General features: G+C 44.5%; 1 protein-coding gene across 1 annotated transcript in view; it reads right to left on the bottom strand.

Annotated features, from left to right (window-relative positions):
* The window catches only part of DNAH7 (dynein axonemal heavy chain 7), a 1,967,826-nt gene that overhangs the window by 497,656 nt on the left and 1,450,499 nt on the right, over positions 1-19,671 (bottom strand). The window contains exons 55-56 of the mRNA XM_085648764.1: positions 12,596-12,757; positions 1,064-1,264 (exon numbers count right to left, since the gene is read on the bottom strand). Of these exons, the coding sequence (XP_085504890.1) occupies positions 1,064-1,264; positions 12,596-12,757 (363 nt within the window). The remainder of the gene's footprint in view (positions 1-1,063; positions 1,265-12,595; positions 12,758-19,671) is intronic.

The raw sequence follows: 19,671 nt of genomic DNA, 5'->3' as shown, positions 1-19,671 counted from the left end.
TCTTTTGGCCCTAGTGTCACTGCACCTGCTGCACTATTGAAATCATGATCCTCTTGTCTGCAACATAACTGCACTTGTGACTGGCTGTTTAGTAGTCAAATATTGCAATATTATGTGTTTATAGGAATTCTGACAACTGTTGGGCCCGGTGATACTGCACCTGCTGCACCATTCAAACCATGACCCTGTTGTCTGCAAGGTAACTACACTTTTGGCTGCCTGTTTAGTAGTAAAAAAATAGCATAGCTCCTGTATATTACCTTTATTTCTAACATGCAATGTTTATTACAACATTTAGAATTTGATCATAATGACCAAATTGATTAAGTTGAAAAAAATCAATCTGATAAAGCCTACAAAGTGAAAAGAAAGGTACTAAGGCATGAATTGAAAATGCCACAAACAGTCTAAGGCTAAAGCATCTGACTTACACAACTAAGTAATAAAAAGCAAGCATTCCAGCACACTGTTGGAAGCTGTCTGCCGTTTCCCTGGGAAGAGATCTTATCTTGACAAAAGAGATCTTATCTTGACAGTGAATGGAGCTTAAACAGCGTGAACAGCTTAAGTAGAAGTTTTGTAAATGCTGCAGCCAGGGAGTTAACAAAACAAAGTTCCACACAAAAGTGAATAAACACAGGAATCCAGCATTGGGAACTGATAAGAGCCCCCTTTTAAGATGTATTAAGTACAAAAGATTTCACAAGGGCTGTGCAGCGGAGAAACCTAACTGGAAAAAACACACACAAAAGGACGTATGCCCGGCTACCCCAAAGAATACTGGTCTATTGGATAAAACCATTCCTGAACAAGAAAACAACAAACTCTTCAGGTTTAGCCAGCCATTAGGACTAACTTCATGCTAAAATAATTTTGAATAAAAATTTAAATAACAATTCCTTAAAGATTCAAACTGTCTCATAAATGCCTGTTACAAATGTGTTACGTGTAAGAAACACAAAGAACCACATTAAAGGGTTCAGGTCACATGAAATGATTGGCAATCATTTTATATTGTCATTTAAAGGTGACACTCATCATGGTTTGCATAATCATGACTAACCAGTTTTTTGCAGCTGGTGAAAAATTCAGGGTCGGATATAGGGTCCATCAGATAGGAACGGATGACATTGGACCGCAAACCTTTGGGTGCCTCATTTGTCATTTTTACGCCGTTCTGCAGAACCGACACCGGGAAGTTTGGGGAAGGATAACTTGTCAGCCAAAGGCGAAAATCAGGGTGGGTGGTTTCAGGAACGAGCTCCTTCAGGAAAAAGAAAACAGAAACAAATTAAATTACATAAAAAAGGGATTTTTAAAGTCTCATAATACAAGTACAAATATGACATACAGATGCTTATAAGAAACTGAAACAAACACAGCGTTTCGTAGCCGAGTCCGTATCTCCTTTCCAATTATTAGCAGTCTCGACCAGATGTCAACTATCAACACTGCTGCACATGTGCAAAGAGCAAGATGATTTTGGACCCCTGAAGAAGAGCTCTGTGTCCCTTAATACACTAAAGCTTGGCACACAAGGAAAGAATTATGAATAGAAATGAAAACATAACAGAGCGACTACCATTGGATTTGGACAATACATTTATTTCAAAACCACAAGCAAGCCTAAAGGAAGACATTTCTGGTATGCACTGAATGAATGTCGCTTATGAGGAATGAGCATCAGATGGCAAGAACAAAGTAGTGCAACAGGAACATGACACAAACCCAGATGTAGTGAGTGCATTTCTGAGCAATATATCAGTTCAGTGGCTAGTTGAAATAACCCTCGTAGCACACACAGGTAGGTTGAACAAGCGGAAACTAAAACCAGGATTATATAAGGTGTGCCAAACACAAGGTTGGTTTATACAATTATTTAGAGGGTCTACAACGTGGAGGTGACACATAGGCAAAGGTGTTCAGGGGTAAAACGTTTACTTTCAGTGAGTTTCATCAACTGAGATCCACAAGACTAATACCTTGGAACTAACAGTACAGAAATACTTTCCTTGATATTCAAATACGTTGGGCACCCCAGGGCCCGACAGCCAGGTTAGTGCCCATGTTAGCGGAAGCAAGTTTTTGTGAAACTGAAGACACACAACCATTGTTCTAGCCAAACATGCATTACAGTGAACATCTTAAACAGAGGTGGATCCTCCGCTAAGGCGGAGGAGTGTCGCCCCAACTGAGTAAGCAATTGAAAACGGAGAAATAAAATTATAATAACTTAATGTTATTATAATTTTATTTAAATGTGCCTGCTCCGTAGTTTGGGGGCAAGGCAGGGCTGGGCTGTTTAAAGGCTGGTGGAGGAGCGGTGGCACCCTCCTAAGTGCGCATGGATGTGCCAAACATTCATGCATACTTTGCATGTGCTACACCCAGGCTGCATTACAGCCTGGGTGGAGAACATACCCACGGTCCCATTCCCGGTCGAGGCACCAAATCACAGCACTCAGACCAACCACAACGGTGCACTGCAGCGTTGTGATTGGCTCCGGGGAGCCTGGGTGCTTCCTGCTTCCACAGAAGCCAGGAAGAGGACAATAGGACAGAGGAAAGGCAGCAGCCGGCCACATCCAGTTAAGTGCTTTTTTAAAACTTATTTTTAATTCCCTCCCCCCTCCCTCTGTTCCCCCCGGCCCCCTACGCCCATTCGGTAGCAGCCGCTACTGATCTTAAACTTCTATTTTTTCCTATTCTAAAGGAAAATGGGACTGCATCTGTTACCTTTTCTACTTCCTAATGGAACAAGACGATTTCCCCAATTTTCATTTCACAGTTTTCATGACAGGCCTAGAGTGTAGCATGTATCCTACTTTGTGAAGTAAATAAAGAAGAGGGAGGGACCTTTTTTGTGGGAGACGACATAGAATATAACCTCTATCAAGCTTCACTAGGATACTGATGGCACAATCAAGATTTTTAGTTTCTAAAAGCTAGTGGGATATAGAGAAAAAGACAAGAGCCCTGAAAATCTGACCACTATTTTCAGGCTCATTGTGTGACACTCTAGACCAATAATTCCATGTAAGTTGGTCACTTATTCCCTGGCCTTTATGAAAGTATATACAGGCTTAATAGACATCTGTGAGAAATTGGGCGGCTGGTTAACTGGGGTGTGTGCTGAACCCCCAAAAAGCAGTCAGGCTGAACTTAGAGCCAATGTGTAATGTATATATGCAGCATACAAGCAGTAATATAGTGGAAACTCAACACAGGAAAAATCACACACTAATTTTGAAAAATAGTGTACATTTTAATAAACTATTAGACACTGAAATGACCAAAATCCAATCAGTAGAACCGGAGTTATGAATTTGTAAAATTTTAGTGGGAACAGCGCTAAAAGGCACAAAGTGCCGCGCTGGTTAGGGTCAAAGTCACAAGTTCAGGTCGACTGCGATAGAGTGCAGGTTAGTTGTAGTCAACAGATTGGTCCAGCTGAAAGCTTACTTTCTCAAATCAATGCCAAGAGTCCTGCTCGCGGTGGAGAGGGCTGCGAGGAGCAGGGAAAGCATTGCAGGACGCTGCCGGAGAAACACAAAGAGCACGCCAGGCATCTCGGATGAGGGCTACTGGAGTTTCGCGTTGGTGGTTCCTGTGAGCGGTCGCTGCTGTACTGTGAGGAGGTGACGGTTGGAGCTTCGTAATGAACAGTGGTGCGGGCAATGAGGCCTCTGCACGAATAGGCCCGTTCACGGTCGTGAGGAGGCAAAACTTCAATACAACTCTCTGAGGCCACACCAAGGGTCCGGGACCCGAGGAGCAACACTTGGGAGTCAGGAACTTGCTTCAGCTGGATCCAGGTGCTGGTGTAAAATGTAGGAAAGCCTTTTAAGTCCCTCAGGCTCAGATCTTGAGGCCAGCAAACTTGCCCATGGAGTCATACTGGTAGCTCTGGGTTCAGTATGAAGTTGCTGGTCCAGTTCTTTTTTGCCAGGCAAGAGGACAGGAGGACAGCAGTTCAGCAAAGCAGCAGTCCAGCAGGGCAGCAGCACAGCAGTTCTCCTTTCTGTCTATGGTCCTATCTTTATACCGTGTTACCGTCCTTTTGGAAGGTAGTTAAGAAAACAGAGGTCTTTCAAGGGGGAAGTGAGAACCTCTACTTCCTTGAGGAAAAATATTTTGACCATCAAAAAATTCGTTTGATTTTTAAACAAGACAGTTTGATTCAGTTTGTTCTTCACAGAAAAAATCATTGCATTTTTATATACTTATAAACTCAAGCCAAATTAAAAGTAAAAAAGGTGATTCTGAAAGGCTCAGTGGCACAGTGCAAGTGAAATACGAGAATGTACATGTGCTATACAGTCCATGTACATGAATAGTGACTAATTCAGGATGCAAATATGGTTGGTACACATTCTGACAAAGTGCAAAGGCTCCAGAATTGAATAAAAACAATTGATAGGATGAATGAGGAGATACTTCCGAGAGGTACGGATATATAGGTTTGCACAGTAGTGGTAGGGATTAAATCCCAATCTATAGTGTATGGTTCCCAGTCAGAACATGTGTGTAATAGTGTAGGATTCCGTGTTGGAGCCGTTACGTATGCAGTTGAAAGCCCTCTGTGATTGGGTTTCTTGACAGAGGTAAAATGAGAGAAGGGAAACCAGTAGCACAGGGATGCCTCAAGGTGATGTACTTGATTATCCTTGAATGTATTAACCTAAACTGAGGGAAATGATTAATCAAAACGTCATGTTAAAAAGCGGCCACTTTGAGCAATCGAGAAATTTATCTTCCAAACTCACCGATAACTTCTATGCAGAGGTGATCGTTGTGTGTGCACATCGGACAAGTCGCACAAAACTATTGATTCTGCATACAAGCGATCGGTGGGGTTGGAGGATTCATTCCTCAATTGCTCCAAGTGGCCACATATGTGCTGGCCTATGCATCAGTACCCCTCGGAAGTATCTCCTCATTCATCCTATCAATTTGCTTCCCAAACCTGTGTCCTAATGATGACCCGGTCTAAATTGCATGCATAGGGTCGAAAGATTGACACAGTAATAGTCTACTGTTTTTATTTGATTCTGGAGAATTTTCACTCTATGTCAGATGTGTAACAACCACATTTGCATCCTGTATAAATCTCTATTCATGCACCTGGACTGTATATCACCAGCACACTTTAAATTCACTTATTTCACATGCGCTTCACCATTGCACCGTTTGGGATCACCATTTTTACTTTCAATTTGGCTTGTGTATATAAAAATGCAAAGATTTTTTCTATGATGTAACAAACTGAATAAAACTGTCTTGTTTAAAAATGGAACAAATCTTTTGATGGCCAAAATCATTTTCTCCAAAGAAGGACACTTCCCTCTAAAGGGACCACTGTTTCTCTTTACTACCTTCCATAACAAAGGCACGAGGGTATAAAAATAGGATCTTAGACACCAACTCTTCAGTAAACTTCTGGACCTGTGGACTCAGCCAGGAAGAAGGACTGCTGTGCAGCTAGACTGCTGCCCTACTGGACTGCTGCTTTGCTGAATTGCTGCCTTTCTGGATGGCTGTTCTCTTGCCTGGGACAAAAGCACTGCACCTGCAACTTCATCTGAGGGACTACTGTTTCTCTTTACCACTTGATTACCCAGGTCCCAGGGTTACTGGGTTGCCCCTTATACATACTCTTTTTGGAAGGTGGCAGAAGCTTCTAGACAGTGGCCTTGAAGTGCATGGAATTTCCTGACTCCCCTGCCCTGGCTCCAAGCTGGCTGCAGTGACAATGTGGAGGTGATAGGTCCTTTGTGTGAGGGCAGAGAACTCCCCATTCAGTTGCAAGTGGGGCTGTCCCCTCATCTTGCCAGCAGATGGCCCATTCAGGCACATCTAACTCCGCTATTGTGTCACTGCCTGTGAGGAATTCACAAAGTCTGTCAGTTACACCCAGTCATGTGACCCAAGACAGGCTGTAGGTACAAAAGGGGTATGGGCAGAAAAATGCCAACTTTCTAAAAGTGCTACGCAAACAAATGATGGACGGAATGCTGAATGAATCATACATTCACCCCAGTTAAGAGACCTGAGTTAAATTCATCGTTCTTTTGTTTACCATGCCACCCAAGTTTAGACCCAGCCATATGCAAATCAGTCTTGACCCTGTGCCTCATGTGAACAGTCCAGACTGAACTGCCCAGCGAGTTCCTCCCTGGATGAGAAACAAGCAACCTGGGACCGGTTTTGGGGTCTTACCCCTCATCAGTCAGGCTAGCTTGAATACAGTGGCATAGTGAGCAAGGAATCCACGTCTGGGCATACCCATCCCACTTAGGGTGAAAAGTGCTACGCAAACTGATGATAGATTGTTCTTTTTGCATTTGTCACTCTGAGTGGGACGGGTATACCCAGACATGGCTCCCATGCTCTCCATTCCACTGGAGTCAAGCTATTCTGGCTGATATGGGGTGAAAACCCCGTAACCGGCCCTAGGATGTTTGTTTCCAGGCCAGGGAGGACCTGGCCTGGCAGTTAGGGCTGGACTGCTCCCATTGGACGCAGGGTCAAGACTGATTTGCATATGGCTAGATTCAAACTGGAATGGCATGGGGAGCAAAACAACGATGGATTGAGGCCCAGATCTGTACTGGGGTGAATGTATGACATTGTTCTGCATTCTGTCCATCAATTGTTCTTTTTGCAACTTTCCAAAAGTGGCACTTGCAAAATTGCAATAAAAAAACAGACTTTGCCATTAAATAGGGTTTTTCATTAGAATTTCAAAGCCACCTGCTCGCAAATGGAAATTACAGCTTATTAAGTGTAATAAGGAATCTCCAATGTTATCCTATGGGAAGGATAGGCCTCACAGTAGTGAAAAAGGAATTCAGAAGTTTTTCACTAACAGGACATGTAAGACTTAAAAGTACATGTCCAACCTTTTACTTATACAGCGCCTGCCAGCTGAGCTACGAAGGGCCTACCTTAGGGGTTATTTCTATGTAATAAAATGGGAGTTTAAGGCTTGGCAAGGGGGTTTAAAGGCCAAGTGAATGTGGTAGCATGGCACTGCATTCATGCTGCAATGGCAGGCATGAAACATGTTTTGGAAGGCTACTTAAGTGGATGGCACAATAAGTGCTGCAGACCCACTAGTAGAATTTAATTTATAGGCCCTGGGTATATAGTATACCACTCCACAAGGGAATTATAAGTAAATTAAATATGCCAATTGGGTACAAACCAATCTAACCATGTTTTAGGGGAGTGAGCACAAGCACTTCAGCACTGGTTAGCAGTGGTAAAGTGCACAGGGTCCTAAACCCAACAAAAACGATATTCAGCAAAATGTGGAGGCAAAACGTTTGGGGATGACACTACAGAGAGGGCCAGGTCCAACAGCATTGTTAAGTCACCCCAAAACTCTCCGACTGTTAAACCTGACATCCATGGTGTGTTCTTCCCCAAAACATGTTGACTTCACCCCTCCTGTTTTCTGAATTTATTGTTTTTTTGGAAATAGGACTCTGTACACTTAACCACTGCTAGCCAGTGCTATAGTGGTTCTGCGCTCTCCCTATAACATGGTATGATTGGCATACACCTGATTAACATATTTAATGGACTTATAAATCCCTAGTATATGGTACTACATGTGCCAAGGGCCGGTAACTATAATGCTACTAGTTGGCCTGCACCATCTATTGTACCAACCACTTAAGTAGCCCTTTAAAACTTGTCGGGAGCCTGCCATTGCAGCCTGTTGTGAAGTTTTAAAACTGCCAATCCAACCAGGCAAAGTAAACTTTTTGCCAGATCTAAACTTTCCTTTTTAATACATATGTCACACCTAAAGTAGGCCACAGGATACATTGTATTTAAAAAGTAGGGCATGTGTTTTTAAGTTTTACATGTCCTGGTTGTGAAAAGCTCCTAAGTTTGTTTTTCTCTATTGGAAAGCCCACCTCTCCCATTGGATAACATTGGGTTATCTTATACATTTAATAAATGCGAACTTTTGATTGGGAACAGGCAGAAGAATCATGTTTCGACTCATATAAACAGTAAACTAAAATCCTCTTTAATGGTAAAGTTGGATTATAAATAACAATTCTAAAAATGCCACTTTAAAAAAGTTGGGAGGATTATAGCTACAAGAGCAACCCTCAGGCCCATAGGAACCTGGGTATATAATTACAATGTGCTTCAGTGGTTCTCAGAGGAAACACTTTGAAAAATATAGATATGGTAGTGTAATACAAATACGATAAAATGTAAAAGAAAGAGATTATCACCATATTCACAAGACATAAATAGGTACTGCCACATGTAAATAAACATACCAACACAAAATCATTACTCCGGACACCGAGAGCAGAGCAAGAAAGCTTTTAGGTTATTCTTCATGTAATTGTGCAATTTATAAATGGTCTACAGCCTCAATTAAAATCATTGGTAGATCTAGTAAGCATCCATGTAAATTCAATGTGTCTCAAGATCAAAGCAGAACACAAACAATAACAAACATAAAAGGATGTACAGAAAGGAAGCTGTTGATGAACATCAGACAACTATTCAAATTAATTGATAGTATCATTAGTTGGAAAAATCAATCAAGTTTGTCTGTTGCATTTAAACTGTCGATGGTGTTATGACCCACAATTAGATATAGGAGTCTCGTCAGGACTGAAAATAACAGGACATCCTGAATAATACAAGGAAAAGACAATGAGGGGGAGGCAAGAGTGAACCGGTGTAAATGACTAAATAAGTGAGCGAAAATACCTTAAGTAAGGAAGGCATCGCATGTAAGGTGAGCATGCACACAAAGAAAAATTAAAATACCTAACTTGCTTGGTCGGAGAAAAACTGTAAAGGAAAAGTGCATGTGTTAATAATGCTGGTTCCGCTACACTAGAATTGTCAAACATGAACAACTAATTGCCTCTAGACAACTCACCAATATTTTCTATAATTCAACGATGAGCGTCAGCAGCCGCTGTTCACTCGACTAAAGCTGGAGAGCTGAGTTTCCCTTTAGGCTAGGGCGGCCGGGGAAAATTCTGACCCATGGAAGTATTGAAAGCAGCTGTGCGCGGAGTGGCCTGAGGGAGCAAGAATGACTCCTCTTCGACATCCAGAGATGTCAATGCATGCCAGCCAGGCACGTTGGGATACATCGGCCAGGGAGATACCAGATCCAGGGTGTAGGAAAGTAGGATCTGCTTTAATGGTTGCCCCCACTTTTTGCTTGGTGTCAGTGTCTTTTTGACCTACTCTGACTGGAATCCTGCTAATCGGGACCTCTGTCACTGTGCTTTCTCCTCTAAATTGGCATGGTAAGTACTTTTGTCCCAACACAATTGGCTACTGGTGTACCCTTGTAATTCCCTACTATATGGTACTAAGGTACCCAGGGCATAGGTACACCAGTGGTCTCCCATGGGTTGCAGCACGTATTGTGCCTCCCATGGGAGTCCACTCAAACTGGGATTACAGGCCTGCCATTGCACCTGTGTGAGTTAGTGCATGTCCCTCTCACAACAGATATACATTTAATTATATCGGAGGCCACTGCACTTTGAACCTATAATTCACCCCTGTGGCAGGCCCTTTAGTCTTGAGGGCAGGGTGCTTGGTTATAAGTGTGAGGGTGCTGCTGCATGAGCAGGGTACCCCTACAAACCCTGGAGTCAATTCTCTAGGCTTTGTAAGTGTGTCAGCCATCTTAATACATATAGTGAACATCAGTTATTATGAGATGTCTAACTATATAGTGGCTGCATCGAACCCAGTCATGTTTAGTATCAAACATGTTGGAATCACACCCCAACACCGAGGAAGACTCCTGCTGCTCCTGGTCTCGCTGTTCTGCAATTTTTCATTATTGTCTGTGTCCGTGCTTCTTTCAGGATCTTCACCAGACCAGTGGGCATCAAGTACACCCAAAGTAATCTCCTTTGGAGTCAAGGAGTTACTCCTCAGCATCTGCAAGCACCACAACGAAGTTGACCAGTCTCCTGCTCCTGACGTCTCACGGACTTTGAAAGGCTCAGCAACAGAGGTGGTGGTTCGGCATTTTTTTTTAGGCCTAACCTGTCCTCTGCAATTTTGAGGCCAGTATCCCTCCTCGATACCGCTGGAAACAAACCCCTGTGCACCACGTCAACTCTGCACTCCAGAGACCCTCGGGCTACAAGAAGCTCCAGCCTACAGCATCACTTCCTGCCAAGTACAGCATCCTCATCACATCCTCTGCACCGTTAGCCTTCCTTCTTGGTGAGCTGTCGAGGTCCTCCTGCAACTCCTGTGCCTTAGGCCTGTGGATCCTCCTGTGGGTCTTCTCCTGCTTCAATGGGCTTCCCTGATTGCTCAGGCTCTGCTCTGAATCTCCTGCGTGTGGCCTACTGTTGCTCCTTCTTTGTTCTCCATGTTTGTCGTGCCTACCAAGGCTTGCTGTTGCTCCCGCTGGACACCGACCAACTAGTCACTGACATCCAGCGTGGGACAGCTTGTGCACAGCTCCTGGTCTTCCTCAGCATCGCCTGGTCCTCACAGCTGCAGCGACAAGGACACCATCAACTCTTCTGAACCGTCCAACATCGGTGGCCATTGCTCTTCCTTGCCTCCTGGTCACACCTGTGTGGCATAGACTCTGTCCCCTCTGCTTGCAGGTTCTTCACTTCCAGAGTCCACCTTTGGATTCCACCGGACTTCTTCGCCTTCTTCTCCAGAGGAACTTTTCTCTGAGTCTTCCAATAACGTGTACGGAGGCTTCCGACGTTTCTTCTCCCCTATTTACCTTGCTTCCCTGGTGTAGGTAACCTGGTCTCTGAGGCATCCACAGGTGGGGTGGCTCTCCAACCTTCCGGCCGCCAAAGGAATTCTACAGAGTCCTCTGGGAAGGGTCCTTCTTCAGCAAAACTGCAACCGCGACTACTCCTTTGACTTCATTTGGGCACACATCTGTGTTCCCACTCTGCACACAGCCTCCGTGGGGTTTCTGTGTGGTTCCTTGTGTTCCTGGCTCCTCTGGGTCTTCTGGTCCAAGTCCCGTCCTCTCCCGCAGTTCGCATTCCACTTTCTTAATATATGGTTTGGCTCCCCCTGGAGACCACTGTATTTTGTGCTTCTTACCTTACTGCAATTGAAGTATTGTTGTGTATTTGTGGTCATATATCCGGGTAGGAGCTAAACCAATATGCTAGTGAGTGTTGTGTATTAAATAGAAGTACTTTTATATATACACTGTGTGGTTCTCTTTTGTCTAACGTACACTACATGATTAAACTGGTAAAAAAAGCTGATTAACACTCTGTCAAGATAAGCTTGAAGGCTGCTCGCCGCAGCTACCACTTTGAGAGCTTTCTATGGTTATTAGAAATCACTAAAGCCACCATAAGGGTTGCCTGAATTAGTGCAAGCCGCATCACTTAAATAAGTGTGCACCATATACTGAGCCAGCCTCCTACAAAGTGTCACTCTGAATGGTTCTTTACTCTGTTTATTTTTCCTGTGCGTCGGGATTACTTCATGCTGTTGATTTCCCAAGTAGATGTCACAAGTACAAACAATACTGCATTAATTCATGCTTTGCGGTTAGTGTTCACCATCACAACAAATCAACTGCAAAAGTCCACGTAAGGACTGCACTGTGAGAAAACAGAATTGATAGCTTATTGTAGTGTAACTTTGTACTTCTTTGAGCTCCTACCGAGAGGGCGGACCGAGTGTTTGGCGGAATGGGCACCGCGTCCCGTTTGTAACAGAGCACCCTGTCCTCCAAACTAGAAATCCGTCCCTATGATTGGAGCGAAATCTGATTGCTACTTTACTAATAGTGTCAATGAAAAACCAGAACAAGGCAAATTAATGGTATAATTGACCTGGGGTTATAGCTTGCCAGTTCCATATGCTACAACTAATTGAGTTAAAATCCTCGCTTTTCAAAAAGGAGGAAATTTAGAACTAAATAACTCTTGCCGGGAATGGAGAACCAGTTCCCGAAAAGATGGATGCCACTAACTTCAGGATGGAAAATCGAAACTTTCACTTTGAAAAACGTACAATCCTCGAATTTAAAATGTAACTGCCCCAGCTCTTTGGTTATCTAATATTTGAAATCTCCTTCTGCAGGGTCACAAGTCCCAGCCAATAGAGGGCTGACGCTGTGCTAAATTAGTCAATGCGTAGAGGTTCCCTTACCTGGGGTGGTTTGTGTCCACACTGCTCGCATTCACGGCCCCCTCTGGAACCACGGGGCAGATAAAGAAATAAAACACACCACAGAAATGTCTTCCGGTAAAAGTATTTTTAGTTGAATACTATCAATTATAAATATTGAGTCAACGACTGGAAAGGGACTGCTTATGCTCCACAAAGACTACACCTTTGAATTACCAATAAATGTTTCAGCTTCTTCCCTTCAAAAACAATTTATGGCTGCGTTTATCACTGAAATTCATATACAACCATCACAGTCCATGAGGTACTTATATTTAAAATCAATATGGTGTTATGTTTAGAGATGACAATAACCTTCACAAGTGTGCCTGTCAGGGCGGCCTGCGGGAGGGCGGGATCGAACTCATGAGGGATGATGACCAGGACATTGCCACAGCATGTACTTTACCTCGCACACTTTCTCCAGCATGGGCATCCACGATGTCGCCAAGTGGCAGTTCTGGAGCACGACCCAGCTGCCTTCCTTAATGGCTTTTTCGGTCATCTTCAAGGCAATAGGTCCTTGACCTTGACCCAGAGACAGGGAACTTAGCTTGGCGCCTCCGAACCCCTGTGCAGAAAGGAGCCAGAGAGCGTTAAGGCGACATAAAATAACTCAGGTACCGTGCATATATTTACATACCAATGAAAACGGTACTTACTTAGGGGAGAAAATGCTAATTAGATCTGAAATGCAGGTCATACACAGCCCTCGATTGATTTGCACAATTCCATCGGAAGCTAAACACAATTTAAAATGGTTCTTTGAGGCATATCTATGCTGTAGAAAATACAGATTCTTCATTAATGCATACACAAGAGGCGACGTCACCTTGGCTAATCTATTATCGAGGGACAAGAACCAGATCTAGCTTTGAATATTTTACCTCGGACACTGGCAAAAGTTAAAGGTACCCTGTAAGAATCTGCACCCCTACAGCATCTCGGAGGGCCTGGATGTTGGAGTGATATCTCTCCATTGCAAGGGCGCTCAGCTGCAGGTAGCTCATCACATGGAACGCACATTTTGTAAGAAACGGTTAGGCTCCGGAAATGGGCTGAGCATCAACTGATCAACCACAGTCAACAGTGATTCTTAAAATGTTCTTTCCTCATCTGCTTTCTGCACAGATCCCACTCAGTACACTTCCATCTGCTTACTTCATTTTCTTAATATCCAGGGAAGTTATCCAGGGTTAGCATTCGAGGGCAGGACATTTGCACAGTGTACCGCTACTATGCTAACTCTCACCCCATACCAGGTGAAACACCTTTCCCAATTTATAATTTGTGGCCTGAGATTACAGCAGGCTTTTAAGATTTCGCTTTTCTAGTGCGTTTTTGGCATTTTAGAATGTCTTTCAATATATGCCTCTATTACCATCAATAAAGAAGACTTTACTCTCAATTCCCAAGATACACAGGGAGTCCGAGGACTAGTAAGCAGACCAGCCAGTAACAGGACAACACTGCCTGCAACAGTAAAGTATCCACATAGGAGGAAGAAGCAAGACAAGCGCAAAGGGGTCTCTGGTGTGGCCAAGGGATATAAGAAGTATTGCCACAGCCCGGACACATACGTTTAGCAACGCCGATAGTGAACACCAACACCTAATAGCACCCATGTGCTCTGCTTGAGTCATCTGTACATCCAGGCGACCCAACACATACATACCAAACAGGAGAACATTACAGGGCCACTATGGTTGCTGATTAATCTCGCGACAGAAAAATGAAGGGGTCGAAAGATTTTTTTAAGCAATTCCATTTCGACATTCGTACAAGTGACTTAGAAGGCAGTGACACAATTTTTCCGTCCAACAAACAAAAGTCCATAGAAAGGAGACCCAATGCTGATGAATAGCTTTTATCTGGGACACGATGAGGTAATGGCAGAAAAAGGGATGAATTGCAAACAAAATGCCCTCATCCAGTTTTGCAAACATTGGATCTCGAGTGGATGTCCAGGGCCACCACACATGAAGTTTTGAGCTAGAAGATTAAGGGGCACATGCATCATTGTTTTTTGTGGTCACAAAGGGGCAGATTCGCAGAATCTGCCCCTTTGCGACCGCAATTTTTGCATTTGGGATGCATCATCCCAAATGCAAAAATTGTTATTTAAGGAATCGCAAAATTTGCGATTACTTAAATTGCGATTGCATTTAGGGAATCGCAAATTGCGATTTCCTAAATGCAATGCAACAAAAAAACAAAACGCGATTTCGCTTTTAAGAAACGCAAATAATCCTCAAGTTAAAGTTGATGGTAATTTGTGAAAACTTTGAAAAATGCACAAAAGTGAATTTAAGTTCTATGTTGCACACAAACATGCCCTTTGGGCATGTGTTTGTGCAGCATGTTTTTTAATTGCACTTTCAGGGGTGCATTAGGGTGTCCTTTTGGCACCCTTGCACCCTTGCAATTGCATGTGCAATTTGCGAGTACCAATTTGGTACTCGCAAATTGCGCATGCAATTCCCATTGATTCATATGTGCCTCTAGGCCCATAGGAATGAATGGGAGGCTCTTCCTTATTTGCGAGTCGCAAATAAGGAATGTTTAGGAATCACAAATTCTTTTGCGATTCCTACTTGCATAAGGAATTGTGTTTCCTAAATTGTGATTTCTTAAAAAGCTTGATGCATGTGGCCCTTAAGGCCTTATTTAGAGTTTGGTGGACGGGTTACTCGGTCACAAAAGTTTGGTCAATGTCCAGTCCGCTGTATTACAAGTGCATTATATCCTATAGCACTTGTAATGAGGACACAATATATATATTTTAAAGAAGTATCCCACCCGGCAAACTCTAAATAAGAGCCTAAGTTTGACGCAAAACCTGATTGCTACTTTCCAGATCAAGTCCATGTAAAATCAAAATGATGCAAACTAATTCTATACTTTGACCCGGTACCAATTAGCGCTATTTGTTGCTCAATTCCTTATGTTACAATTAATTCAATTAATTGCCTCAGTGCGAAAAGGGGGATATTTATTAATAAAATATTCTTGCAAGGGTTGGAGAACTATTTACTTAAAGTACGATATCACTGTTACTTCAGAAGAGGAGAAATCGAAACATTCCGTTTAAACAACTTACAATCCTGGAACTGAAAATATAAATACGTAGGGCTTGTGTCGTTTCTGTGCAGATATTGCAAATTATCCTTCTGCAGTACACCTCTGATTTCATATCCTATAAATATGTAATTTTTTATTTTAGATAATAAAAGAAATACCATAGTGAACAACATTGTCCTGCCGCTCCCCTGGCTTTTTTTTTTAATACATTCCTGTTCAGCAGGGAACAGTACAGCACAATGTGTAACATCCGCTCTTATCTGATTATCATTGTTCCCTCTGATCAACAAACATGTGTTGACCCTAAAGACGTTGCCAAGGAATTAAGGAGTATGTTAACTTTCACGTGTCCACAACACACAAATGCAACTCCACATCAGTGTTCACCAGGAGCCCTACTCTTTGACCAACCATTGCCTGCAGTCTCAAGTAGTGGAGGAAATTAAAAAGCTGCAACACCAGTAACTTACTTTCCAAAATAATGATCGCAAACGTCACATTTACACTTGTCCGACTACCTTGGTTCCTTCCAAACACAAGAGCAAAATTATACCTCTAACGTCACGCAGAATGCATTGCACTTCCCGACATTTTATTCTACGCAACCTCCCTTCACAATTTGTGATAAAGGGTGATTATTGCTTTTTTGCGACTGCCTCTAACAAACTCTCCAAAATCTTAAAGTATTTACCTGTTGCCTTATTTTGACACCAAAACACCTAAAAACCCGTATGAAGGCTTTACTCTGCAGAACGTTACCATGTAGGTACACACTGCTCAGGTAAGTACCCTTTCTGGTACTTTACCTCAAAGTACACAGGTATTTTTTTCTGTCACTGTGGGGGTCTCTAATTGGCAGAGGTATGCACCTTTGTCCAAGTAGGGACCCTTTCTTCTATTCTGGATTAGGCAGTTACACACTTTATATAACTGCTGCTCACCCTCTTGGTAGCCTGGCACAAAGAGGCAGGCTTATCCCAAATGCAATGTGTCAAGTATTTGAACTCCAAAACACAATAACACAGTGAAAACACAACAAATGGCCACCACACCAGTTTAGAAAAATAAAGTATCTTTAGCTAAACTCAACAAGACCACAATGGAAAAAATCTAAAATACATGTATCGAAGTATCACTTTTACAACAGTTATTTCCAAAATAACACTTCTAGAAACAAATTTTCCTACTGGGGCTATTATGATGTTGTGACAGAAATGAATCCAAAGTACTACGAGGTGCGCGGCGAAGGGCCCTCAAACAACAGTTCCTTGGAAAACGAAGTCTAAGGACAATGCACAACGTCGTGGATGTGAGGCGTCGGTGCAGATGTTGAGGCCGGTTCCCTCGTTTGCACGAGGGAGGCGAGGTGTTGTGTTCAAGAGGAGGCGATGCATCAAGTCCAGGACAGGGGAAGTGAGGCAGCGTCGGCGGTGAGGCATCGCTTCCGGTGTGGCGATGCAAAGTCATGCAGTTTGTGAAGTCACCCTTGTCAGTTACCGGCTCTGCGATAACAGGATACTGGTGCTGGCATCAGGGCAAGGGCTGGCTGGGAAGGTCGATAACTGTAGGCATCAGCAGGTGTTAGAGATGCGGTGCAGGCAAAGAGGTGCATCGTGCACTTCACAAGCAGTGCCCGCGGCCTCGGTGCAGATCGCAGCATCACTGGCGGCATCGCTGATGGCGTCTGAGTTGTTTCTTTTGCCTTGCAGCATCAACCACACAATTTTCAGGGCCCAGAAACTGCAATTGGCGCCGTTTTGAACACAGGATTCCACAGAAGAGTACAGGTGCTGGTCAATGGGTTACCACCCACACCCACCAGGTGAAGCTGTCCCACCAGGTGAAGCAGACAACCATTCCCGCGCCCCTTGCCAGAACCACTATCCTCCCCTCTCGAGTCACCACCCACTCCTACGCCCCCACAAATCGTGATCTCCAACTCCCAGATGAACGTCAAACCCAACCTCCCCCCCGGACTCACCTACATCAACATCATGACACTGCCCTGCCAGCACTGTCCACCAACTGCACTATCACTCCCGCAAAAATCATGAGGACGAGATCACAACATGACCCAATGCACCCCCTACCTAGGGTCCCAAACAGAGGCAGCGTGGTCTACACAAACAGCAATAGACACCATAACACAGTCACGCCCTCCACCTCACGAGAAGGCCCTACCCAAGACTTCATCACCCCCGCCCAAGACAACATAGCGCAGCGTCTTGCCCAACTAGAAAGCCAACTAGAAATCAATACCTGGGCCTAAACTAAATCTTAACCAACCTTGACAAGACCCAAAAGCCCCGGCAATACCCTCCCACGGCTCCCACTCCGACCAACTCCAACCATCTAAAGCGCCCTATCGGGTCCCTAATCACCCACGCAACCCGGATACAGAGACCCACTAAAATTAACACAGAGATCCTGACACAGAGTCCCATAAGAACCAAAGCCCACATGTCCGGGTACAGAGACTCTTAAGAACTGATGCAGAGATCCAATCACAGAGACCTATAAGAACCAAAGCCGCAATGTCCGCAGAAGAAGCAGCTGATCTAGCCTCAACATACGATGCACCTCCTACAGCTTCCCCAAAATCCAAGTGATCACGGGTTTCAGAAGAGACTATCCCCTCACTAAACCCCCAAGACCCCCGCCCTTCCTCACCACCATAACAAGGGCCCCACCTGGAAAGAATCACAGCAAAAAAGGGCTTTCCACCAACTGCATGCTCATTGTAGGAGAGTAGGATCTACTTCACATGGGTACCCCCACTTTTTGCTGGTGTTTCACTGTTTTTGACCTTAGTCTGGCTGTGGCCCTGCTAATCAGGACCACAGCCTAGCTGCTTCCACTCTAAAATGGTTTCCATGTGCATTAGGTACATATCTAATTGGATTCTGGAGTGCCTTATAAGCCCCTAGTATATGGTATACTATGTACCTAGGGCATAGGTACCTCAGAGGCCAACCAGGGGCTGAAGCATGTATTATGCCACCCCTGGGAAGCACTCCAAAATGGCACCACAGGTCTGCTACTGCAGCCTGGGTAAGGGTGTGCTTGCATCCCTTACCGTGGTATAGGCTACCTATGTCACTACCATTGCACACACATATAAAACCTATAAGTCACTCCTATGGCAGGCCTTAACAATCCTGAAGGCAGAGTGCTTGGTTTTTATGTGAGAGGGTGCCCCTGCATGAGCAGAGCCCCTCTGCAGCGTTCGGAGTACCTCCTCTGATGCTGTTTGTGGTGCAGCCTGACCATATACTCTTAAGTGCATTATAACCTCGCGGTAAATGCTAACTTTGGGATGGCTGTACGAAAACATGTTGTGTTTGGTGTCAAACGCTTTGGAATACTACCCTCCCATCAGTTCTTGCGGCGGGGGTACCATTCCACCCTTCTAGAGGGAGAGACATGCTCACACTGGTCTAACCCGGTAGGACTTTCTACAGCCCTGGCATCACAAAATGGATGCCTCTGCCACAGACACGGGTCTGGCCTCCTGCTGCTGACCGAAACTCCGGCAGGGGAGGCCTGGACAATAGGTTTCCTGTCCCAGGGAGGTGTAACCACCTCCCCAGACAGGCAGATGTGTATTGGGGCTGGGCAGGAGCACTCTCTGGTGCTTTGAAGTCCTGCACTGGGGGCACACTTGTTGTCCCTGTGCATAGTCCAGTTCAAACCGGTTGCAGGGCCTACCTGCCCCTGCTCTGGCACGAAACTGGACAAAGGAAATGGGTGTAACCACCCCTCTTTCCAAACCCTTCCATAGGTGGGTCCCTAGAGTATGTCCAACCACCAAACTTAGTATAAGTATGGGAACCCAGTCCTTGAGACTTTAGATTACCCTGGACGAAACTCTGCAACATATATCCTGGACCTTCGACTTTCTATTTCGACTAGAAGACGGAAGAAATCTCCCTTGGGGTCAAAGAGTGACTCCCCTGCTTGGCAGGCACCAAAGAAGCAACTGTCCGGTCTGCAATTTCGAAGCTCCCACTGGACATCGAAGTCTCTGCATCACCAGAGGTGGATTTCCTGACTTCCCCGAGGCTACCCTGAGTCCACAGAAAAGCTGAGGCCCGTGGCTCTCCTGGGTGACGAGGAACCGTGACCCCCGGGCACCGCATACTATTTCTGGTATATCGACTTCCTGTTTATCCTTGAAGTTCTGCTTTGGGCTCCGAGTAGCCCCAGCCTTGAGCACTAACTGCACTGAAGATCTCTGGCCTCCACTTCACAAGTGACCCGTGGGCCAGGTTCCAGTGCGACCACTCGAGGTTCCTTCGCAATCGCTAGCCCGTTGTCTAGTGGGTCCCCACGAAGGCAACTCCTCTTCTACTTGGGCTTCCCTGGTTGCTCCAGATGTGCCCTGACTTTCCCTTGCTGGGTGAA

Source organism: Triturus cristatus, chromosome 3_2 (assembly GCF_964204655.1).
Source record: "Triturus cristatus chromosome 3_2, aTriCri1.1, whole genome shotgun sequence".
NCBI lineage: Eukaryota > Metazoa > Chordata > Amphibia > Caudata > Salamandridae > Triturus > Triturus cristatus.
Note: the sequence above shows the minus strand (reverse complement) of the source record. Positions and strands in the feature narration are given on the sequence as shown.